The sequence below is a fragment of the Neltuma alba genome, unplaced genomic scaffold (genome assembly GCF_004799145.2).
Source record: "Neltuma alba isolate B1F8T4 unplaced genomic scaffold, ASM479914v2 tig00007445_pilon, whole genome shotgun sequence".
Classification (NCBI taxonomy): domain Eukaryota; kingdom Viridiplantae; phylum Streptophyta; class Magnoliopsida; order Fabales; family Fabaceae; genus Neltuma; species Neltuma alba.
In genome coordinates, this window is record NW_021634785.1 from 61,210 (window position 1) to 82,110 (window position 20,901).

A 20,901-nucleotide genomic window follows, 5' to 3' on the forward strand; every position below is an offset into this window, starting at 1 on the left:
CTCAAATAGTCCAAACTATGAATCATACAAAGTTGGGCTTCCTCCCAGTTTGTAAGATATAAGATCTGTTTTTTTAAATGATTTGATGGTGCATAAAATAAGATATTTTTTAAAAAATAATCATTTGCTAATGAAATCTATTTCAAAATTATCTATCATTATTTACTTTTTGAATATCCTGATTAAAAGGATATTTTTGGAAGTTCACATTTAGAAAACTTAAGATATTAAACTAATTCATTTCATTTGTATTCGCAATTTTTTTTCAAAAAAATCTTATAAAACGAGGTGGAGGAAGTAGTAATGTAGTAATTTGGTTAAAGTTTCAAATACTTTATGAATTATCTTATCATATATAAGTATAAATGAAATAAAAGATTTTTTTTCCGTGTATGTTTACTATCTTCTGAACATATTCTTTTCTATTTTTACTAATTTTTTTATTTTTTCTATATCACTTTCAAAAGATTAAAAATAATAAGTCAGAAATCCCACACCCCCGGCCCAGACTTTTTAGCAATTAACAAAAATAAGAACTGGCAAAAAAAAATTTTAAAAAATTGGAAAAAAGAAAAAGAAAAAAAGAACAGGTAATCACTTTTCTATGTTCTAAACTAATATGCCCTGATGCTAAACAAATTAATAATTGGATCAGTGAATGAATACCGCGAACGCTAAAACCACCGTCTGGTTTGTTGGTCTCCTCGCGCACCCTTCCTCGCCGTACCCATACAGCCCTCCTTTGCTCTATTGAGCTCTGGAAGCAAGCTCCTACTTTTGTCGAGCAGGTGGTGGGCATATCACTAACATCGAGAAGCCATGAAATCCCGCACTTTGTCATTGGCAGAGAAGTGCAAGGTCCTACTTCTCTATCCATCTCTACGCTTCTATTGGAATTTCTTGGGTTCTGCAGAAGTGAGCATATATTGACTGTTAAATGGTTCTGTTCTGCAGAATATATTGGCATCAAACTGGCAAGGTTATCTCAATACCATCAAAGCAGATGTCAAAGGAAGGTACCTAGTTTTGTCCTGTCTTGTGCTGCTAGTTATGGCAGTGTAAAGAACTGTATAATTTTATTTGACATGATATTTTCTTGGATGCTGTTCGTTATGATGGTTCATTCAGTATAGTTGTTATTTTTATTATGGGGGTTTCAGCTACAGAATTTTGTATTTGCTAATGAAGTGATGTTTACTTTGCCTATGTCAGCAAAAGCGGCATCTATACATCGAAAGTTAAGTACATAATCAGGAGAGGGAAGCCATACATTTGGGTACCGGAAAACGATTTACATAATGTGGTAAGTTTCCATCCTTGTCTTGTTTTTCTCCCGTTTATAGTTTTCATCCTTTCCCTTGTCAGGAGGAAGAAATGTTAAATTTCATCATATAAATATCGTATTGTTTTACTCTGATTCTCAACAAGCTAGAAACGTCACGTTGCACTGCAAGGGCAACATTAACGAGTTTCTTGCACATAAAGGGGGGAGGGCCTTAAGAAAAGTAGAATGCTGAATTCATTTGCCCTGTTTAGAGTCTGTACTTATGCCAATCAAATCACCAGAACCATGGTGTTGATGTCCCTGTTGTGAAGGGTAGGATTTACTGACTTAAATTGCCTGTTCGGACGTGCTGCTGAATGGGAAAAAAGTTTGAGGAAAAGAGCTTTTCTTTTTTGAAACACTGGTCTTTATTCGGCTAACCGAAAGAATCAATGTTAGATGAAAGCCCGATCTGATTTTCATCAGCAGGAAACCTGTTAGGTTCATGGTTTTCAGGAATGATAATTACAGTTATAGAAGAATAGTTGGCTGCTTGCTAGGAGAGAAAATCAGTTTATTCTCCACTTATCTCTGTAAAATGTTTAAATTTACCTTAGTGAAGAAATTGCATCTGTATGTAATCGCAGTTGCAAGGATGATATGATATATTTGTATTTTCTTGCAGAATGCAATGATTGATGAGCGTGGTTCTTTTGCTGTGACCACTCCTTTTCCAGGCCCCCTAGGTGGCTTACTTAAATCATTGAAAAAGGTAGGGTATCATAAACCCTTGACTCCCAATCATTATCCTCTGCATGAGATGGGTAACAAAAGGCTCCTAGTACTAATAAATCATAATTTAATCTTCTCTATGATTGGAAAAATATGAAGATGTTGACTTGTTGATTTATTTATTGACGTGTTCTAGTCACCAGCACGGGTTGCTTTAGTTGGGGATGTTGTTCCACTTAATGAAGATAAGGTAACGTCTCCATGTGCCCACTCACTTTCATTTTGTCGGGCTCTACAAAGTTTCCACGTCTGTTGCTTGATGAGTTATTGCTCCTTCACCAATAAATTTTAAGGCATTTTCTGTAGAAAAAAACTAAGCTTCATTATCTTTACCACCTGGAGGTCTTCATTATAACCAGTAATATGGCGTTGATTGATTCCTCTAAATTGTTAAAGTGGTATACTTATAATTGAACAATGGAACTGATGAAGCTGTACTCTCGGAAAATGGTGGCTTATAGAGACGGTCATCAATATTTCAGTTACTAGACAGGTTGACTCCCAGATCAGGAGGATCTTAGAAGTTAGGAAATACTTAATTTCATTGCAAATTAACATTGTGGTTCTGCTTGATGAAATCTTTTTATCTTCAATTTTTTTAACAGGACAAGGAAGCTTCATTCATAACTTCCAAATATGATTTACTATAGTTCTAGTATCAAAATCCAACAAAATACAGGCAACATTTTGACAGATACAATTGGAAGTGTCGTGTCTATTAAGTGATCTGCATATATAAACTTTTTTCTGAAATTTTGTGTAATGTGCAATTAACATTTAGATTATACTGTAAAGGATGCACTTTTCTGTTAAGGTTAATATCTTTTTAACCTTTCACTTAAAAAAAAAAAACAGAAAATTAATATCTTTTCTACTTTACGTGAAATCAGTAATCAAGGGGATCAGTACTACTAAAACTTCTTGTCAATGAATATTGGAAAAACGACTTGCTTTAATCTTGCCTACATACTTTGAAGACAATTTTTTTATGAACTTAAATTCATCCTTCAAAATAATAACTGAATATTCTTGGTGTAGGTTAAATCTCTTGCAGAAAAACTTGAGCAAGTTGTAATGTCTGAGCCAAAAGCAATGAAGGACTTCAGTTATGTTGTTTCTGGTGTACTAAGCTCTAGCCTTAGCCGTGCATCACGAAGTGATAGTCTTCAAGAAATATTGGGAGATGTAGAAAGATATTCGGTGTATAAATTTGAAATGAGGTAGGAACTTGGGTGCTTACAATTGTAGCTTGACTTTTTTGGCTATGTGATTACAATCATCATCATACTGAATTATAGTATCCTGGACATATTAGTTGGTCACAATCCTGAAATAAGTTTGCCGTGCAAAATATTCCACTCACTGAAAATATGCTCATTATTCTACTAAATTTCTTCATTCTTTATTGTTCACCTCTGCCTCTATCCTAAATTTTTTAGTTTTATTAGTTGTTAAACGGGATGGTTCCTTTTAAATGTGATAAATAATCTTAACCTTGACAAGATTTATATCACAAAGTTGAATGATGTAAAAGAATACGATAGAACTAATGGGGGTTGGGTCTGGTGGAAGGGGTTAGTTCCCTACAACATGGTAAACCAAGGTTCAAATCCCCGTTAGGAGAGGTGCCTGCTCTCAGTGCCTGACAGTGTGTCGAATAGGATTGCCTTTAATAGAAGGATACTTGTGCTTACCAAAAAAAAAAAGAAAGAATAGGATAGAAGGAAGTTGGAGAAAAATGAGAGGGAATGAGAGAACAGATAGAGAGGAGAGAGAAACTGTAGGAACGGAGAAACTGGAAACTGTTCTTCCATTAATTGTCAAAACTGATTTACAAAACTCCTCCTGATAGGATAGGAGGTAACAAGGGTAACTAACACCCCGTGACCTCAATTTATTAATAATTAACGACTGACATTAACTAATACTAATTCGCAGACAATTATAATTATCATAACCTTGGAAACCTGTTTAGAGTATAATATATTGCATCAGAAGTATGGTCAAGTCCATGTTTTCATTTTTTGGTGAGACTGTAGAACTAAGCTGTCGGTTTGAAAATTTGGCTCCTAGGCAATCAACTGTACTTGCTGCCTACATGTGATGTCCCACATGCCTTTTTACCTGATAAAGTATGATCAGGATAAAATAGAAACAGAATTTTGGAAGTTTCAGATGTCAGTTTCATCTAATAGAAGTTTAGCATGCAGCTCATGCACATATATTGATGGCCATGGAGGAACTTTTGAAGTGAATGTTGAAGATTTGAACACATTCAAAGCTGATCCATTGGGTAAAAGAACTGTTAGGATGCCTGAAACTAGTATGTTTGTTTGTGCAACAAATGAATCACATCTCATATATGTTTTATGCGTTGCCAGCATCATTTTCAGCGAAGCTCATTGATGGGATTAACCAAAGCGATGCTAGGCGTAGAGCTCTTGTGCTTTTCTGTTTGGTCTACATGAATGTCGTTGTAAAGGTAACTTTTTTGTTCTTGTTGTAAATTACTATTTTCTGTCCCTGAAAAATATCCACCCCATTAGTTTACTCCTTGAGAGTTTATGATCGTCCAACTAGTCTGAGCTTTTCAAACTACAATTTAATCCTGCCTGAGCTCTGTTGACCTCATATTGACTTTGCTGCATGAATTCTCTTTTTCTAACCAAACGCTAGGGCTGACGTGAATGGTTAGCAATGCATATGGATGTCTACCAAAAAAAGATGATGCGGCTTTGGGTTTTAATTTGGGAAAATGAAACATTGGCAATACATAGGATCCCTGTCAAAATGCTGCGCTTTTTTTTGGTTGGGAAGCATCCTTATAGATGCTGACAGTCCACTTCAGCACTAACGTCCTCCATTGGAGAATGATAACCCAAAAGAGTAGCCCTCTTAAAACTAGGTTAATGAAGCTCAGGTTCGTATTCATATTTTTTAAAAGGCGTGGATAAACAATGAGAACATGTACCTTCTAGGGACAGAACTAGGATATCATTCTTGTAAACCGCTACAATTAGTCAATTACCAGCTTGTTGATTATACGTCTGGACTTGTGTGATAATACATTGAGACCGCTTCTGGATAGTAATTTGGTCAGTGCTTCTCATTTGCATTTCTAAAGTATGCTCAATTTAATTAATTATTCAGTGGCATTTCAGAGGCAGAAAAATAAGTGAGTTACAAATTAATTTGTGTAGAATTTGAAATTTGATTGATTTTATATCGTCATTTTGCTGTACTGAGACATTTTGATGATGAACATGTCTTGTCTTGTAGAATTTCTTTTATCTTCTTTTGGTCTTTCTGGTTTAGCATCATGATCCTTAGACATTAAAAACTTGAATACTGTTCGTTCTGAATCCATCATCTCTTGACATCCTTAAAACCTACAATCATCTTCCATATCTTGTTCATCAATGAAACCACACATGACAACAATCATTTTGCCAAATTTAAAAGTAGTGCCTCTACAGCTGAGGCTAATTTCTTACTGAAGCTATTTACTGCTCTTCTGTTGATGTGTCACGGCCATTGTGGTATTCTTACTGAAGTATTGAATCCAATTGACTAATCCATTGGCATTTTATCAAGGATGCATACGTAACATCAGTGGACCGCAAGGGATTCAGTGTGCTTGGAAAGCTTCCTGATCCTGTTTTGGAGGATGGCAGTGGTCACTACAATTGGAAAGAATACAGGTTTATGTTAAAGGAAGAAGCGAGTGATGTTGAATCATTTTGTCGTCAACTAGTTGAAATGGAAGAGGAGACCATCAAAAAGGTTTCAAGCTTCAGTGGACTAACATGAACAAGGGTGGCTTTATCCCAGCAAAAGAAACAAAAGTGGACACTTTCATTAATCATATTCATTTGTGGTCAAATTTCTTTCACGCCCTTGTATCAGATATAGTCATGGAAGCCACATGAGGGAATTGTAAATCCTGAGTATTGAGGGATATTAATTATCATGCTGTGTATGTTTTGTACTGTCACAGACCAGTTGAAGCTGTAGAAGGGACTCGTAGTGCCACCTCGCCTCCTTACGGGGGAGTTCGTGGATGCACTAGAGGTGAAAGGGGCTAAAATAATAGATTTTGGTGATGAGGATAATTTTTTATTCATAAGGTCATTTTCCATCTTTTTATTTAATTTTTTATTATTTTCTATTCCATGTATTCATTGCAGTGGTTGGTTTATAAAAATCTGGAATTTTCCACATATTAGAAAAATTCAATATTTGTTCCCAGGGTAAGTATAATAAACTTGAATATATATATATATATATATATATATATCAAGCGAAATCTTTCTTATTATAAATGGGTTTCGTGCTCCAAAAATTATGATACAACTCACCAGGCATCAAAAATAAAAAAAAATAAGTAGAAATTTTTTTTGATATTTCACAGATAATATCGCAGAAACATGGGCGTGGATAGGATATGATATTGTTTTATAGATTAAAACCTATTTGGCACCTATTTCAAAACAATCAAATTTAATTAGGTTGGTAAGAGTCAATTCATAATTCACGAGGAAGTGTAACTGCTCTAGAATATATAATTTTGATTTATACCCTAGCAAATTGTCAATATCTTTTCAAATCAACCCTTAAATGTTTAAATTCAAGTATAAATTTCTTTGAAGATATAAAAATTTCCTCCTAAAATATTTTCTGGAAAAAATTAAATATATTTTTATTAAGATCTTTCGGTGTAGAATGTAAATAGTAACTCAACAAAATTCAACTGTAAAAAACCACATCAATTATTATTTTTAAGAAATTTTACATTCATAAAAAAAATATTTTTAAAGAAAAAATATGTTGATTGCAAATATTAATAAGAAAAATATTTAGATCTAGTTTCTTACATCCATTATGTCAAATTCTCTAATTATATGTGGTCATGTCTCTTTCTTTTTTATGTTAATTTATAATTAAATGATAATATTTAGAAAATAGAACACATTTTTACTCAAGATTACCACATCTTAAAGAATTGATTGTACATGCTTGATTGCTAAAGAGGAAAAAAAATATCAACTTTTCAAAACGGGTTTTGGAAAATCATTTTTGAAGGTATCTATCTTTTTTTTTTTTAATTTCAATTTAGTGGCTATATATATTTTTTTCCTCTTAATTAAATCTGTAATTTTGTTCTATTAACAATTTAACATCGTTAACTCTCACATAATCAGTGAGAGCTCAAATAAATCCATTTAAATCTAAATAAGCGATTGTGATGGATGTTTATTTTGTTTGGGTAATTTTTATAAAATTCTGATAAATCATGATTTCATTCTTTCGCCACACTATTAGGATAAGCACCAAGGATTAGCTTATAGGCTTGAAAAATCCCGATCAATTTTTATCAACTGAATTTTCTTCAATTTACCTTTCCGCATTCTTTCAAAAATCTCTCTCCAAATGACTATATTTAATAATATTTATTAAATTCATGTCTTTTTGATAATTATACAATCAATAGTGATTTTAATAAATGAAAATCAAATATAATCACAATTCTTAAAGTTACTTATAAAAGAGATATATTCAAACAAAAATTACGATTAACCAATATCACTTATAGCTAATGTCACTTATAAAATTTACAATTATCTAAAATCATAGTTGTTTACTGCTAATGTAGATGGGCACAGAGACTAAAGATGCTAATAAAACAAAGTTATAAGAGCTAATATGTTTAAAAAGATAAAATTAAATAATTTAATTAAAGGAAAAAAAATGCATTGCTATCAAATTAAAAATATGGTTTTCTTCCTGTTTTTTAACGAGTTCACCAATCTTCTTATAATCTACCGCACATGAATGTTCTCCTGGGGATCTCTGTTTCCCGCAAAACAAATCTCCGCATGGACACATGAATCCTGTTACTCCAATCCTTTTGTTGCAAACTTTGCGCCTCTTTTCCTCTGGAAATTCATTCAATTTTTCTTTTCTTTCTTTTTCCCCCATCTTTTTCAGTGTCATTTTTTCATCGTTTGCTTTGTTTGTTTATTGCTTTTTGAAATAATTTAGAAAATGCTATAAAATATTTTGATAGATTAATGAATAAAATAGCATATTTATTACAAATTACAAATTTTATCTTGACATATTTTTTTGGACCGAAAATTATCTTGACGCAACGGTTAATAGACATTTTATTAATAAGATATTTAAGACCGGAAGAGTATCAAATATTCTAATATTTAGCTATAATATTTAGTTATTCGGAGAATATTTTAAGTTTAGCCATTTAGATGAACTCAATCAAATTTAACAAATATAATAACATGACAATTGTAAATTTGATATTTGAAACATAAGATAATACCGCTTTCGAAATATCTTAACTATAATTATAATAATGTATTGATCATCTTTCCTGATGATTGGATTATGGCTTCGAGCTTGTTTGCTACTTGGTAATAAAACCCATCACCCTTTTCCAGGCTAACGTACCGTTAAGTGGTAATAAAACATGTTTGCATCTCATTATCAAGTAGCACCTGAATATAAAACGTAATTAAATAAAGAGCAGATTTGCATTCAACGGGTCACAGCTGACAACGATAAAACCTCTTAGCACTTGCGTTACAGAGCGATTCAAATCCGAGATCCCAAATTAGCAAAAAAATTTCGATGTTAATTGCACAAAATGATACAGCGAGGCAAACACAACATCGCACAAAATGCTCCTGTATTTCACTTAATAATCGAAGTTTTCCGACTGTTCGATGAAAATAACAAATCGACAGAACTAAAGAAGGGAAGCAATTAAAACCTAATGCGGCTAAAGTCTAATAATAATCAGAACAACCCAAGTCGGGCCGAAAAGGAACCACCAACATCCCCAGACGACACACCATAACCAGCCACTTAATCGACCTCCTCAATTTTGGGGCCAGCGCCACTGCCACCAGATGGGCGAGCATCATCTTCATCCATGCCACCGGCAGCATCAGCTCCACCTTGGTACATCTTGGCTATGATTGGATTGCAGATGCTCTCCAGCTCCTTCATTTTATCTTCAAATTCGTCAGCCTCTGCCAGCTGGTTCGAGTCTAGCCATTGAATGGCCTGCTCAATTGCATCCTCAATCTTCTTCTTGTCATCTGCCGACAGCTTTGAACTGATCTTCTCGTCCTTAATGGTGTTCCTCATGTTGTAGGAATAGTTCTCCAAGGCGTTCTTGGCTTCAACCTTCTTCTTGTGCTCCTCATCTTCTGCCTTGTACTTCTCTGCTTCCTGTACCATCTTCTCAATTTCCTCCTTCGACAGTCTCCCTTTGTCGTTAGTAATGGTAATCTTGTTCTTCTGTCCGGTGGTTTTGTCCTCGGCAGAGACGTTCAAGATACCGTTGGCATCGATATCAAAGCAAACAGTGATCTGGGGAACGCCCCTTGGAGCTGGAGGAATTCCTGAGAGCTCGAACTTGCCCAACAAGTTGTTGTCCCTTGTTCTCGTTCTCTCACCCTCGTAGACTTGAATCAAGACACCGGGTTGGTTATCTGAATAGGTGGAGAATACTTGCTCCTTCTTGGTTGGAATGGTGGTATTCCTAGGAATTAATACAGTCATTACTCCTCCAGCAGTCTCCAACCCCAAGGAGAGTGGAGTGACGTCAAGCAGCAACAAGTCCTGAACCTTCTCATTACCTTCACCACTCAAGATAGCGGCTTGGACAGCTGCACCGTAGGCAACGGCCTCATCAGGGTTAATGCTTTTGCAGAGGTCCTTGCCATTGAAGAAATCCTGCAAAAGTTGTTGCACTTTGGGAATTCTGGTAGAGCCACCAACAAGGACCACATCATGAATGCTGCTCTTGTCCATCTTAGCATCTCTAAGACACTTCTCCACAGGCTCCATACACTTCCTGAACAGGTCCATGTTCAGTTCCTCAAACCTAGCACGGGTGATTGTTGAGTAGAAGTCGATACCCTCAAACAAAGAATCAATCTCAATTGTAGTCTGGGCAGTGGAAGAGAGCGTCCTCTTTGCCCTCTCACATGCGGTTCTCAACCTCCTGAGGGCTCTTGGGTTTCCACTGATGTCCTTCTTGTTCTTTCTCTTGAACTCTTGAACAAAGTGGTTCACCATTCTGTTATCGAAATCCTCTCCTCCAAGGTGAGTGTCCCCAGCAGTGGCTTTAACTTCAAAGATACCCTCCTCAATGGTGAGGAGAGAGACATCAAAAGTACCACCACCGAGGTCGAATATCAAAACATTCTTCTCACCAGAACTTGTAGCTTTCTTGTCAAGCCCATAAGCAATAGCTGCAGCGGTGGGCTCGTTTATAATACGCATAACATTTAGTCCAGCAATAACACCAGCATCCTTGGTAGCCTGACGCTGAGAGTCATTGAAGTATGCGGGAACAGTGACAACTGCGTTCTTGATTGTTGACCCAAGGTAGGCCTCTGCAATCTCGCGCATCTTGATCAAAACCATGGACGAGATTTCCTCGGCGGCAAATTGCTTCTCCTCACCCTTGTAATTAACGACAATCATTGGTTTTTCACCGGCGCCAGCAATGACCTTGAATGGCCACAACTTCATATCACTCTGCACCGAAGGGTCACTGATTCTCCTACCTATCAACCTCTTGGCATCTGCAAAATGACGATTACCACGGTTACTTATCAAACAATAAAAATGGAAAAACAAAACACTCTTCCATAAGTAATCATTCATACACATTAGACTAGAACTATACAAAAACAACAACTTAAATTATTCTCGATTCGGATCAGATCAGCAAAACTTATGTAATGTCAGAAAAATAATCAACCAAGCTTCAGAGCACAATAGAATAAAATAGTTGAATATCTCAACCAAAATTTACACATTACAATCAAACAAGAGAGATATTTACAAGAGAGAGGATAAAATAAGAAGATATTTACAAAAGACATCTAAGGAAGTAGATGAGCAGATCTAATTCCACACCGACCAAAAATCTTGGATTAGATACAGAGGAATAGCAAACAAGATGTAAACAACGCAGCAAAACGTGATGCAGAAATACAGAAAGCTAAAACGCAAATCAAGCATATCAGTATATGGAAACAATAAGCTCAAATAAGAAGGCCCAAGTCCAAAATAGATATAAAAAGCCAGATCAAGAACGACTACAAGATTAAACGCAGTACGGCTCCTAAAGACGAGAAAAAAAATTGAACTCATAAACGAAGGCAGCAGATCCAAAAATAAGCATAAAAAGCCAAGATCAAGATTGACTATAAGACCATTCAGCTCAAAATAAAAAAATAAAAAAAAACAAAGAATGACTATAAGATTGAGTACAGATCGGTTACCAAAAACGGTGTTCGTTGGGTTCATGGCGACCTGGTTCTTAGCGGCATCTCCGATCAACCTCTCGGTATCGGTAAAAGCAACATACGACGGTGTAGTACGGTTCCCTTGGTCGTTGGCGATGATCTCAACACGATCGTGCTGCCATACTCCGACGCAAGAGTAGGTTGTGCCGAGATCGATACCGATCGCGGGTCCTTCGCCCTTGCCGGCCATACTTTAACTAGCAAAAATGCTCCAAGAAAACTAGGGTTACAGAGAAAGAAGAAAGGCAGAATAAGAGGCTGGGAATGAATGAAGAAGCGGCCTGGGAGGGAAGGGAATATATATAGGTTTGAGAGGGAGGGTGTCTAGAATGTTCGAATGAACGTTAAAAAATTTTAAGCCGTTGAGAAAAGTGCGAAGGATGGACGATCTTGATTTGTTTATGCAAGGCGGACGTAGAAAATTTCGAGTTTTGCTTCGCACCGAAGGTTCGGATTTTGAAAGAGAGGTCGGCTACGCGCTATTGGCTCGCCCAATGGGTTCCATAGAAGCACAAGTGGTCTTGTGGTCATTTTCTAAATGCACTTTTTTCTGTTACTCTTTTCTTAAAAAGTAATTAAAAATTATCATAAATTTATTATAAAAATAATTATTAATTTGATCTTAAATATAAGATCATAATCCATTTTATTTCTCATATTTATCAATTTTTTTTAAAATAGTTCTTGTAGTAATAGTAATTCTAATTAATACACTTGATTAACAAGAATATTTTAATAAAGACCATAATACATATTTATTATAAATAACTAAATTAACTAATTTATTTAATCTACTCAAATTTTTGTCTAAAATAATTCTTATAGTAATAGTAGTTCTAACTAATACACTTGATTAGTAAGAATATTTTATGAAAGATAATTGTATATATTTATTACAAATAATTAATTTAACTAATTAATTTAAGTTAACTTTCTCTGATATTAAAAATCAGGTAGTATATCTTTTTAAAATATAAACTTTAGAAAATGAGAGATTTATCTTAAAATTAGATGAACACTCAAGCATTATACAAAATCTTAAACATCATATTTCATCTTATTAGTTATTTGATCTTTGCATAATTTAAAAGCAGTTATTTATAATATGAAAATATTAATTCGCGGCTGTCCCGTCATCCACGCTACCCAGAAAGACCGCTGACCTGATGCTTTAAATTTGCTAACAACCAGACACAAGGAAAAGCAACACTGATGCCCCATCTGGGTGCGGGTCATGGATGGGCTAAGGCCTGAAATACAGACCCAACCAAAATTACCGAGCGTGTTTGTTTCTATTTTTTGTTTTCTTATCCTCAAAATAATCTGAAGTTGTTTTATTTTAATTGCAATTAAGAAAATAACTCATTGGTTTCAAGTCAGAAATTTATGTCAGAATAAAAACATCTCATGAATTAATTTCAATCAACGTGATAATAATTTTTTCTTAGAATTTAGGATTTAGGGTTAAACCCTAAATTTATGCATGCGTCCGGATTTCTGAATATTTCCAGATAAACCACATTAGCTATTTTCATTTGAATGAATAAGTACTCCTCTAGTCCTAAATAAGACCCTTATACTAATATGTATAAGGATCTTATATTTAAGACCAGAGAAGTATATTATTTGTAATGATATTAATATATTAATATAAACCTTCGTCATCACAAATCCCTTATTCATTCCTTCGCTGTGGTATGCTAAAAATACTAAATTTTAAAAATGTTTAAGGTGATATTTCTATCCCCATAAAAAGAAATATGATTCAAATTTTAAATCTTGCAAAAATAATCATAGAGGTCTGTATTTTTAAAATAAAAAATATCAATAATTTAAAAGTGCCGGAAAAAGCCATAATCTTTTATTGCCTAAGTAAATATCACGTATAATGATTGAAGAAATGATATATATATTGAAAATTTGAAATAAATTTACTGAATTACTAAAAATGTGAATCAGGTTTTATTTCTTTAGAAGAAGAAAATCTTCATTCATTCTAAGTTTGGGTTAATTTTTATGAGGCCACATTAAATCCCACACACTCAGCTTGTCATCATAGTTCTTTCACTTAAAGATTTCAAGATTTCCACCCACAAGGATTTTAAGCCAGACAATCAAAACAATTTAACTTCAATATTCACATAGCTTGATTTGAATTCATCAAATATCAAACCGTACAATATTAAAGACAATTTATAGCACTTGACCCGGAAATCAAAGCCTCTTTAACAGTATCTCTGGTTCTTAATAAAAGTTAGTTAATTAATTTGAGTAGATTAAAAAAATTAGTTAAACTAGTTATTTATAATAAATAAGTATTATTATTCCTAAAATATCTTTTATTTGTAATAAATAGGTATTATCATTTCTAAAATATCCTTACTAATCAAGTTCATTGACTAGAACTACCATTATTACAAGAACTACCTGAAGAAAAAATAGATAAATATGAGAGACAAAGTGAATTAGGGTCTTATATTTAGGACCAAATAAAAGTCAAACAAATTCTTATACTACCTCCAGTTCTTAATATAAGACCCTATTTGACTTTTATTTTAGTTCTAAATATAAGATCCCCATCCACTTTGTCTCTCATATTTATACATTTTTTTTCCAAAGTAGTCCTTCTAACAATGATAGTTCTAGTTAATATACTTGATTAGCAAGAATATTTTAGGAAAGACAACACCTATTTATGAGAAATAACTAACTCAACTTACTTCCTTAATCTCTTCAAATTAGTCAACTGACTCGTATAATTAGAACTGGAGGTAATATTAAGCACTGGATATTTATTGAAGAGTGATAGAGAATTGATTGTCAGGGTCCCAACCATGTATTTGTGCTGACCGCTCTTCCAACCCAACAATGTAACCAAATTTTAATTTAAACTCTTGTCCTGGATTATTTTAACCATTTCCGCAAAACTATGTCAGCATTAGAAAACTCAAAGCAATCAAAATCAAAATTTTATCTTAATCATTTCCCCAGACTAATCAATAGTTCATCAATTTCAAAGGATATGACAGGCAAAATTTCTTATACAAACCAGAAAAAAGATTCAACACTAACGTGAGCTCACTTTCCTGTGCCTTTAAGCTCTCTACTGATGCTTACTTCCCTGTGTCATATCATTAAAACTCACTTTCCCTGGGTATATATAAAAAATGAGCAACAATTACATGGCCCTGTTTTGGTAAGCTCACTTAATATTTGAAGAGTTTTGTCTACAGTCTTAAATAACTTCACATTGTTTTGTCATACTTTCAGCCCATGATGATTTATTATCATTAACCATATTATTTTGTTGGATGTGGGTCTATACTCTTGGATTACCTATCAACTACTATCTTTGGAAGGATATTTTGGGATTTGCTTCCTTGTAGTATAACTCCCTTCCCAAATGCATAAGTTAGTCAAGGCTCTGTTTTGATTTTAAATTTGAGATCTTTTTTCACTTTATTTTTAAAATTTTTAATTTTTCTCAAACCATTCCATCTTGATTATGTAGCTTAAATTAAGTATATCTATTATCAAGAATACAAATGATTATTAATAATGTATTTCAAAGAAATTAACAGAATCTTTGTAACACATAATTAACTGAATTTTTAATAGTTAGAAATTAATTATCTAATTCTTACGATTATAAATAGAATAACCATTATTAATGGTTTTTAGTGTTTGGGTTTCTCTCCTTATTTTACCCGGGTTACTCCCCCCATATCAATGTACCCAATGACCCGACCTAATATAAATATAAGCGCAGATTTCATACTAAACTTTGGCATTAGAATGAAATGAAGTATTACATTATTACAATTTAGATAGAGATTGCTGGATGACAGATTTACTCAATTCTTTCCTCAAAATTTTTCCTCCTGCGTTCTTTGGGATGGAACTCACAAATAATACGCGCCTTATTTTCTTGTACGGTGCAACCTGCAAGCAGGAGGGATAATAATATTTGTTTAGTTTGTGATTCGTCCCACCCTCTTTAGTGTATGATGTATTTTAAGATTTATATCAATTTTGAAATATATAAAAATAAAAAATAAAAAATGGAGAGATTCAAGCCCCTCCATTTACCACGCCAATAAGTAAAAACACAACATAAAAAGTAAGGCTGTGCTTCTTTTATCGTTTTAAAAACAGTTTATTATTTTTTTAAGAAATAAATAAAAAAACTTGTTTCGTAATTTGTTTTTAGCTAAGTGTTTTTAAAAACAAAAATAAAAAATGTTTTTAAAAACTAAAAACAAAAAAAAAAACTTAGTCATTTTCCTTATTTTTGTCTGTTCATTTCTTATTTTTTGTTTAAAAAATTGGGAAACCCTTTCTTCTCAACTCGATAACTTTTTCTTCATTTAAGGACTTGAATTTTCACCGAAGTTTCAGTCTCTGATCTCAATATGTTTATTTTAAAATGTAACTTTTAAGAACAATTATTTAAACATATTTTTTTTGTTTTTTCTATTTTCAAAACTCTTTTTCAAAATAATTTTATAAAATTGTTTTGAGAATAAAAAAATTTTAAAAAAAAAACAAACATGCCCAAACACATGATGATGTTCTTTCTTTCTTTCTTTTTTAAACCACAATTCATCCTTTTTGAAGCTATATTTTTTTGGGTCAAATTTTTAAAGCCCGATTTGAATACAAGGAAAATATCACTGGTGAAGATATCCACCAGCAGTCACTCATACGAAAAATTTTGTTACAGTTCAAATATAGAACATGCACAATAGGGATGAGATATGCAAACCTGCTTGGCAACAAAATCAATTACGTCCGCTTCACTAAGTGAACTGTGGGGTTGCCTCACCACAAATGCCATGGGCACCTGCCCTGCTTCTTCATCAGGGTATCTGTTCCCACATTACAACTATATTATGTTAGATGCTAATACTCCCTCTCGCTAACATTCTCAGCTAATTCTCACATACCAAAAAATGATAGTTAAAACATTAAACCTTGTCCTAAATTGATAATTTTTTTTAAGATTATCCTCAACTTAAATGACGCGAATAAATATGGATTTTAACACTAAACCTTAATTATTAACCAGGATAAAATTAAAAAGTAGCAATTAATGCGTTGATTTGTGACTTATAGTATTTATGACCAAAAATTTCTTCTAGATGATGTCCTATGATAAAAACAAAAAAGAGCATAACATCAGGGCACCAAGACATCTAGAGGTTGCGAGTTCAAGCAAGCTAAGATTCAGGTAAATAGTGGAGGTTGTGAGTATGAGCTTCTACGTGGGACAAGTGTAAGGTACGGAAATCACATTATTCGCTGACCATTTAACATATAACTTATCTTCAGTTAAGTGTAAATGCACATAAGCTTCCCTATAATTTAAATAAAATATGGTGTTTTATTTGGTAAATAATATTCTTCTGATTTTAAATGTAAAATCTATTTTACAGTATAAATGACATTACAAAATAAGTTTTACGTTCAAGATGCAGTAGTATAGAAAAGAGGGAAGTGGAATATTACGGAATAACCGCAGCGTCCTTGATCAGTGGATGGGACTGAAGCAAGTTTTCCAACTCCGCAGGAGCCACCTGCAATGTCCAATATCAAAGTTCATTTATAATAGTAATAAATTTACATACAGAGTTTATCATTTATGAATATTGTTAAATTTGGAATTATGAAGATTTTAATGAAGTGTAAGGAACAATAATTACCTGATATCCCTTGTATTTGATCAGTTCTTTCAATCTGTCAACAACGTAAAGGTAGCCTTGGTGGTCAAAGTAGCACAAGTCTCCTGTCCTCAACCACCCTCCAACAAAAGTCGACGAGTTTGCGTCTGGATCCCCAACATAACCTGTTCTATTCCCAGATCATATCTTTCATGTTTGTGGCGTAAAATACTAATTGCCTGCTTGTATAAAATTTACTTTTTAAGTACTTTGAGGAAAAAGTAATTAAAATTAATCATTTGGTCAGTTTTAGAAGTTTAATTCAATGTAACTCGGTCGTTATAATTTTAACAAAAATACTTATATCAAGTTCTTTATATCTATTATGTCAAGTTCTTCAATAACTCAAACATCTATCTTATTTTTAAAATGTTGTCATTAAACTATATATTTATATACAAAAATACAACATATTTTCATATTTAATTGGAGAATTTAACATACTAGATATAATGAACCTGACTTAAATATTGTCTTGATTTTAATTCGATTAAAATTGATTCTCTCAACTTAAACTTGGTACGAACCAATTAGTCCCAGCTTTTTAGAAAATAAGACTACAATGACAAAGATTATTTATTAAATATTAAGGACCAATGTTTTAATTGATCAAAATCATAGGAATTGGATTGCATGAAGTCATATTTTAAGGATCGACTTACATTTAGTTGAAGTTCAGGCACTGACTTGTAATTGAACCAAAATTATAAGTTCCAAATAATTAAATTTTTCTTACTTATAAAACAAAACACATACAAGTGGGAGACCTATCTCTTATATTTTAATATTAATAAAAAATAATATAGCTTTGTTGGGTAAATATGATACCTCTAAAATAAATATACAAATATACCTTTCATTATAGATGGTCCTCTGAGCCAAAGTTCACCTTCTTGGCCAGGAGACAAGGGCAGTCCAGTGTCTGGGTCCACAATTTTGGCTTCAACACCTGCTATTAGCTTCCCGGTTGTTCCTGTCTTATTGGCATCTCCTTCCCCTGTGGTTCGACAGATCGATGCCGTTGTTTCTGTTAACCCATAGCCCTACATTTTCACAGTACTTATATGACTTAGTTTAGAGAGATTAAATTACAGAAAAAATTCTATTTAATTTAGATTGGCCTTTAAATTTTTGCTTTATTTTAATCACTTAAAATTTGAAAATATTTACTATATACTATCTACGGTCCTAATTATAAGACCCAATTGACTTATTTGAGGAGCTTAAGAAAATAAGTTAAATAAGTTATTTATAATAAATAAGTGTTGTCATTCCTAAAATATCCTTGTTAATTAAGTGTATTGGCTAGAAATATCATTATTAGAAGAACTATCTTGGAAAAAAAAAGCATAAATATGAGAGACAACATGGATTGGGGTCTTATAATTAGAACTAAATAAAAAGTCAAACGGGGTCTTATAATAAGGATCGGAGGTAGTAGTATATATGGTGTATCTTTATTTCAATTTCATAGAACATTTAGAATAGAAATCATTTTCTGAATTCTTCAAATGCTATTTGAAAAACAAAATTCTTTAGAAGCTAAAGTTTAATTAAAAGATTGAAACGAATTTTACGGTAACAAAAATATTTAAAGATATTTTGTCGCTTCTTATGTTATAAGTAATAAATTATTACGTTTTATAATTTATCCACTAATCAATATCAGCATATATAATCAAATCCAAATGCCCAAATAATTACCATCATTAGGAAATCATATAGTATGATGAAATTCTCTCTGTTCTTTTTTTTTTTTGTGGCCAAAATGATGGAATTCATTCTCAAAAAAATTCTGCGAAATATCCTTTTATGGTGAAACTGTTAAGTGTGGCGTCGTTGAGATAAGTTCATTGTTGTAATAAAAAAAAAAAAAAGATTAGTTAAAAAAGAATATTGCCGTTTTGCTTTGAAATTCCTCAAAGCGCTGCCAATGAATGACGTAAACACTAACCTGGCCGAGCACGACTCCGGGGAACTTCGATTTGAAAGCCGCGACGGCGTCCTTTCCTAACGGAGCCGCCCCGCAAGAGATGCCTTCCAGCGAGCTCAAATCGTAACCGTCCGTTACATCTCCCTTCGCCATAGCCACCACCACCGGCGGAGTCACCGCGAGGTGAGTCACTCTGAACTCATGCACCGCCCGCAACATCTTCTCCATTCTGAACCTCTCCATCAGCACCACCGTCTCTGATAGCACAACCGACCTGAGACAGTAGGTGAAACCGTACACGTGAAAATACGGTATCGTGTAGAGGAAAACCGCTGGCCTTTCTCTCTGAGGACGAGTGGCGTCGTAACTCGCCGCTAATGCTATCAGATTCCGGTGACTCAGCATTACTCCCTTCACCTTCCCTGTGGTCCCCGAGGAGTACAAAATCGCGGCTATATCTGATTGGCTCACCTCCACGCGCGGGACCACTGGTTTCGTGAGGCTTCTTGCCGTCGTCATCAGCGAGTCGAACTCAGGTGAGTCGAGAAGGATGACTCCGAGGCGGAGGCTGTGCGGAAGGTTTTGTGCTGTGGATGACGTTGTGAAGGCAATGACCGGCGACGAGAGCCGGAAGAGGTGGGAAATCTCGGCGCGCGTGCTGATCGGGTTAGCCGGAGAGACGACAACCCCAAGGGAAAGCAGGGCGAAGTAGAGGATCGGAACCTTAATGAGGTTGGGGGATAGTACAAAGGCTGTGTCGCCTTTGGAGAGGCCAACAACAGATTGTAGATTAGAAGCTAAGGTTTGTGAGAAATGGATGAACTCGGAGAAGGAAACTCGGTGGCTGGAGGCCGCGTCGATAAGGGCGGGAACTGAGTCGGGCCAGGGCGATTTGAGACGGAGAGAGAGAGCGTACTGTGAAGCAGAGAGGGGAGAGTGAGGAGGAGGAAGATGAACGGGAGGTCTGAGGCTGTGGAAGGTTCTAGAATCAGAACAGAAACCGCTCTTTGAATCAACATTCTCCATGGGAAGAGAAGCTAAGCTTGAAGAATGAAGACTTTTCTGGATTCAGGGTTCAGACCCAGCCGCAAGAGACAACACAGTAATGCATAGGCTGAACTTATTTATTTATTAAAAATATTTGTTGATTTTTTTAAAATATATATATTTTAATCATTTGTTGTGCAACTATCTCATAATAATAAAAATTCTCATATTAGGTGTAAATGTGATTGATATAAATAGTTTTAAAAAATAATGTAAATTTGAGACACAAAATATGTTAACGTTTGATATTTATTATTAAAATAAATATCCTACCTAATTGTTATATTTAGTAGGAGTAATAAATTATGTCTTAAATTCTTCGGTGTTATCGCCTAGACCATATAAGAGGAAATATTTGGCTGCTAAGTACTTGTCCAGATTCATGGATTTTGTTTGGTTTGAATTATTTAATTCATATTCATATTAAGTTAACAAGAGGACAAGTTATGAAACAAATTATTACCTTCTCTCCTTGATATAAGTACTAGTAAAATATTTAATTTGATCATAAATATAAGACCTTAATTCATTTTATTTTTCATCTTTTGTCAAAATATATTTATTGATTGTAAAGAATTTCCATAATTCCAGTAGTCATCTGTTGCACATGATTAAAAAGAATAGTTTAAAAAGATCAATATATACATATGACAAATAATCAACTTAATTGATTTTAAATTAATTATCTAATTCTTATATTATCAACCAGATAATTTTTTTTATGATTAAAACAACACAGAGAGTTTTTTTTTTTTTATGATTAAAACAACACACTAGTGCCAAACTTAATAGTTAATA

At 33.7% G+C, this 20,901-nt stretch overlaps 3 protein-coding genes across 3 annotated transcripts; 1 reads left to right on the forward strand and 2 right to left on the reverse strand.

Annotated features, from left to right (window-relative positions):
- Nucleotides 1–682: 682 nt before the first annotated feature.
- On the forward strand, nucleotides 683–6,141 carry LOC114752590 (uncharacterized). Its single transcript, XM_028941345.1, has 10 exons — nucleotides 683–858; nucleotides 955–1,016; nucleotides 1,213–1,303; nucleotides 1,950–2,036; nucleotides 2,193–2,246; nucleotides 3,095–3,276; nucleotides 4,267–4,349; nucleotides 4,438–4,538; nucleotides 5,651–5,757; nucleotides 6,054–6,141. Exons 1-10 carry the CDS (start codon nucleotides 820–822, stop codon nucleotides 6,139–6,141), a joined length of 894 nt encoding a protein of 297 aa, XP_028797178.1. The 5' UTR covers nucleotides 683–819.
- Nucleotides 6,142–8,687: 2,546 nt separating this feature from the next.
- LOC114752592 (heat shock cognate 70 kDa protein 2-like) lies at nucleotides 8,688–11,661 on the reverse strand. The gene is made up of 2 exons (XM_028941348.1): nucleotides 11,380–11,661; nucleotides 8,688–10,674 (listed from the first exon to the last, which is right to left on the reverse strand). Exons 1-2 carry the CDS (start codon nucleotides 11,591–11,593, stop codon nucleotides 8,942–8,944), a joined length of 1,947 nt encoding a protein of 648 aa, XP_028797181.1. The 5' UTR covers nucleotides 11,594–11,661; the 3' UTR covers nucleotides 8,688–8,941.
- Nucleotides 11,662–15,173: 3,512 nt separating this feature from the next.
- LOC114752596 (4-coumarate--CoA ligase-like 9) lies at nucleotides 15,174–20,171 on the reverse strand. The gene is made up of 6 exons (XM_028941355.1): nucleotides 19,078–20,171; nucleotides 17,977–18,166; nucleotides 17,106–17,248; nucleotides 16,912–16,979; nucleotides 16,169–16,271; nucleotides 15,174–15,345 (listed from the first exon to the last, which is right to left on the reverse strand). The coding sequence occupies exons 1-6, from the start codon at nucleotides 20,080–20,082 to the stop codon at nucleotides 15,220–15,222; spliced, it is 1,635 nt and encodes a 544-aa protein (XP_028797188.1). The 5' UTR covers nucleotides 20,083–20,171; the 3' UTR covers nucleotides 15,174–15,219.
- Nucleotides 20,172–20,901: the final 730 nt, after the last annotated feature.

Coding starts and splice junctions, on each gene's coding strand:
- LOC114752590 (XM_028941345.1), top strand. CDS start 820: ATGAAATCCCGCACTTTGTCATTGGCAGAGAAGTGCAAG. Junction 2,247..3,094: donor TTCCACTTAATGAAGATAAG/GTAACGTCTCCA, acceptor TTCTTGGTGTAG/GTTAAATCTCTTGCAGAAAA. Junction 4,539..5,650: donor ACATGAATGTCGTTGTAAAG/GTAACTTTTTTG, acceptor CATTTTATCAAG/GATGCATACGTAACATCAGT.
- LOC114752592 (XM_028941348.1), bottom strand. CDS start 11,593: ATGGCCGGCAAGGGCGAAGGACCCGCGATCGGTATCGATCTCGGCACA. Junction 10,675..11,379: donor CCCAACGAACACCGTTTTTG/GTAACCGATCTG, acceptor GTCATTTTGCAG/ATGCCAAGAGGTTGATAGGT.
- LOC114752596 (XM_028941355.1), bottom strand. CDS start 20,082: ATGGAGAATGTTGATTCAAAGAGCGGTTTCTGTTCTGATTCTAGAACC. Junction 16,272..16,911: donor AAGGACGCTGCGGTTATTCC/GTAATATTCCAC, acceptor ATGTGGGAACAG/ATACCCTGATGAAGAAGCAG. Junction 15,346..16,168: donor TTGATTTTGTTGCCAAGCAG/GTTTGCATATCT, acceptor TCCTGCTTGCAG/GTTGCACCGTACAAGAAAAT.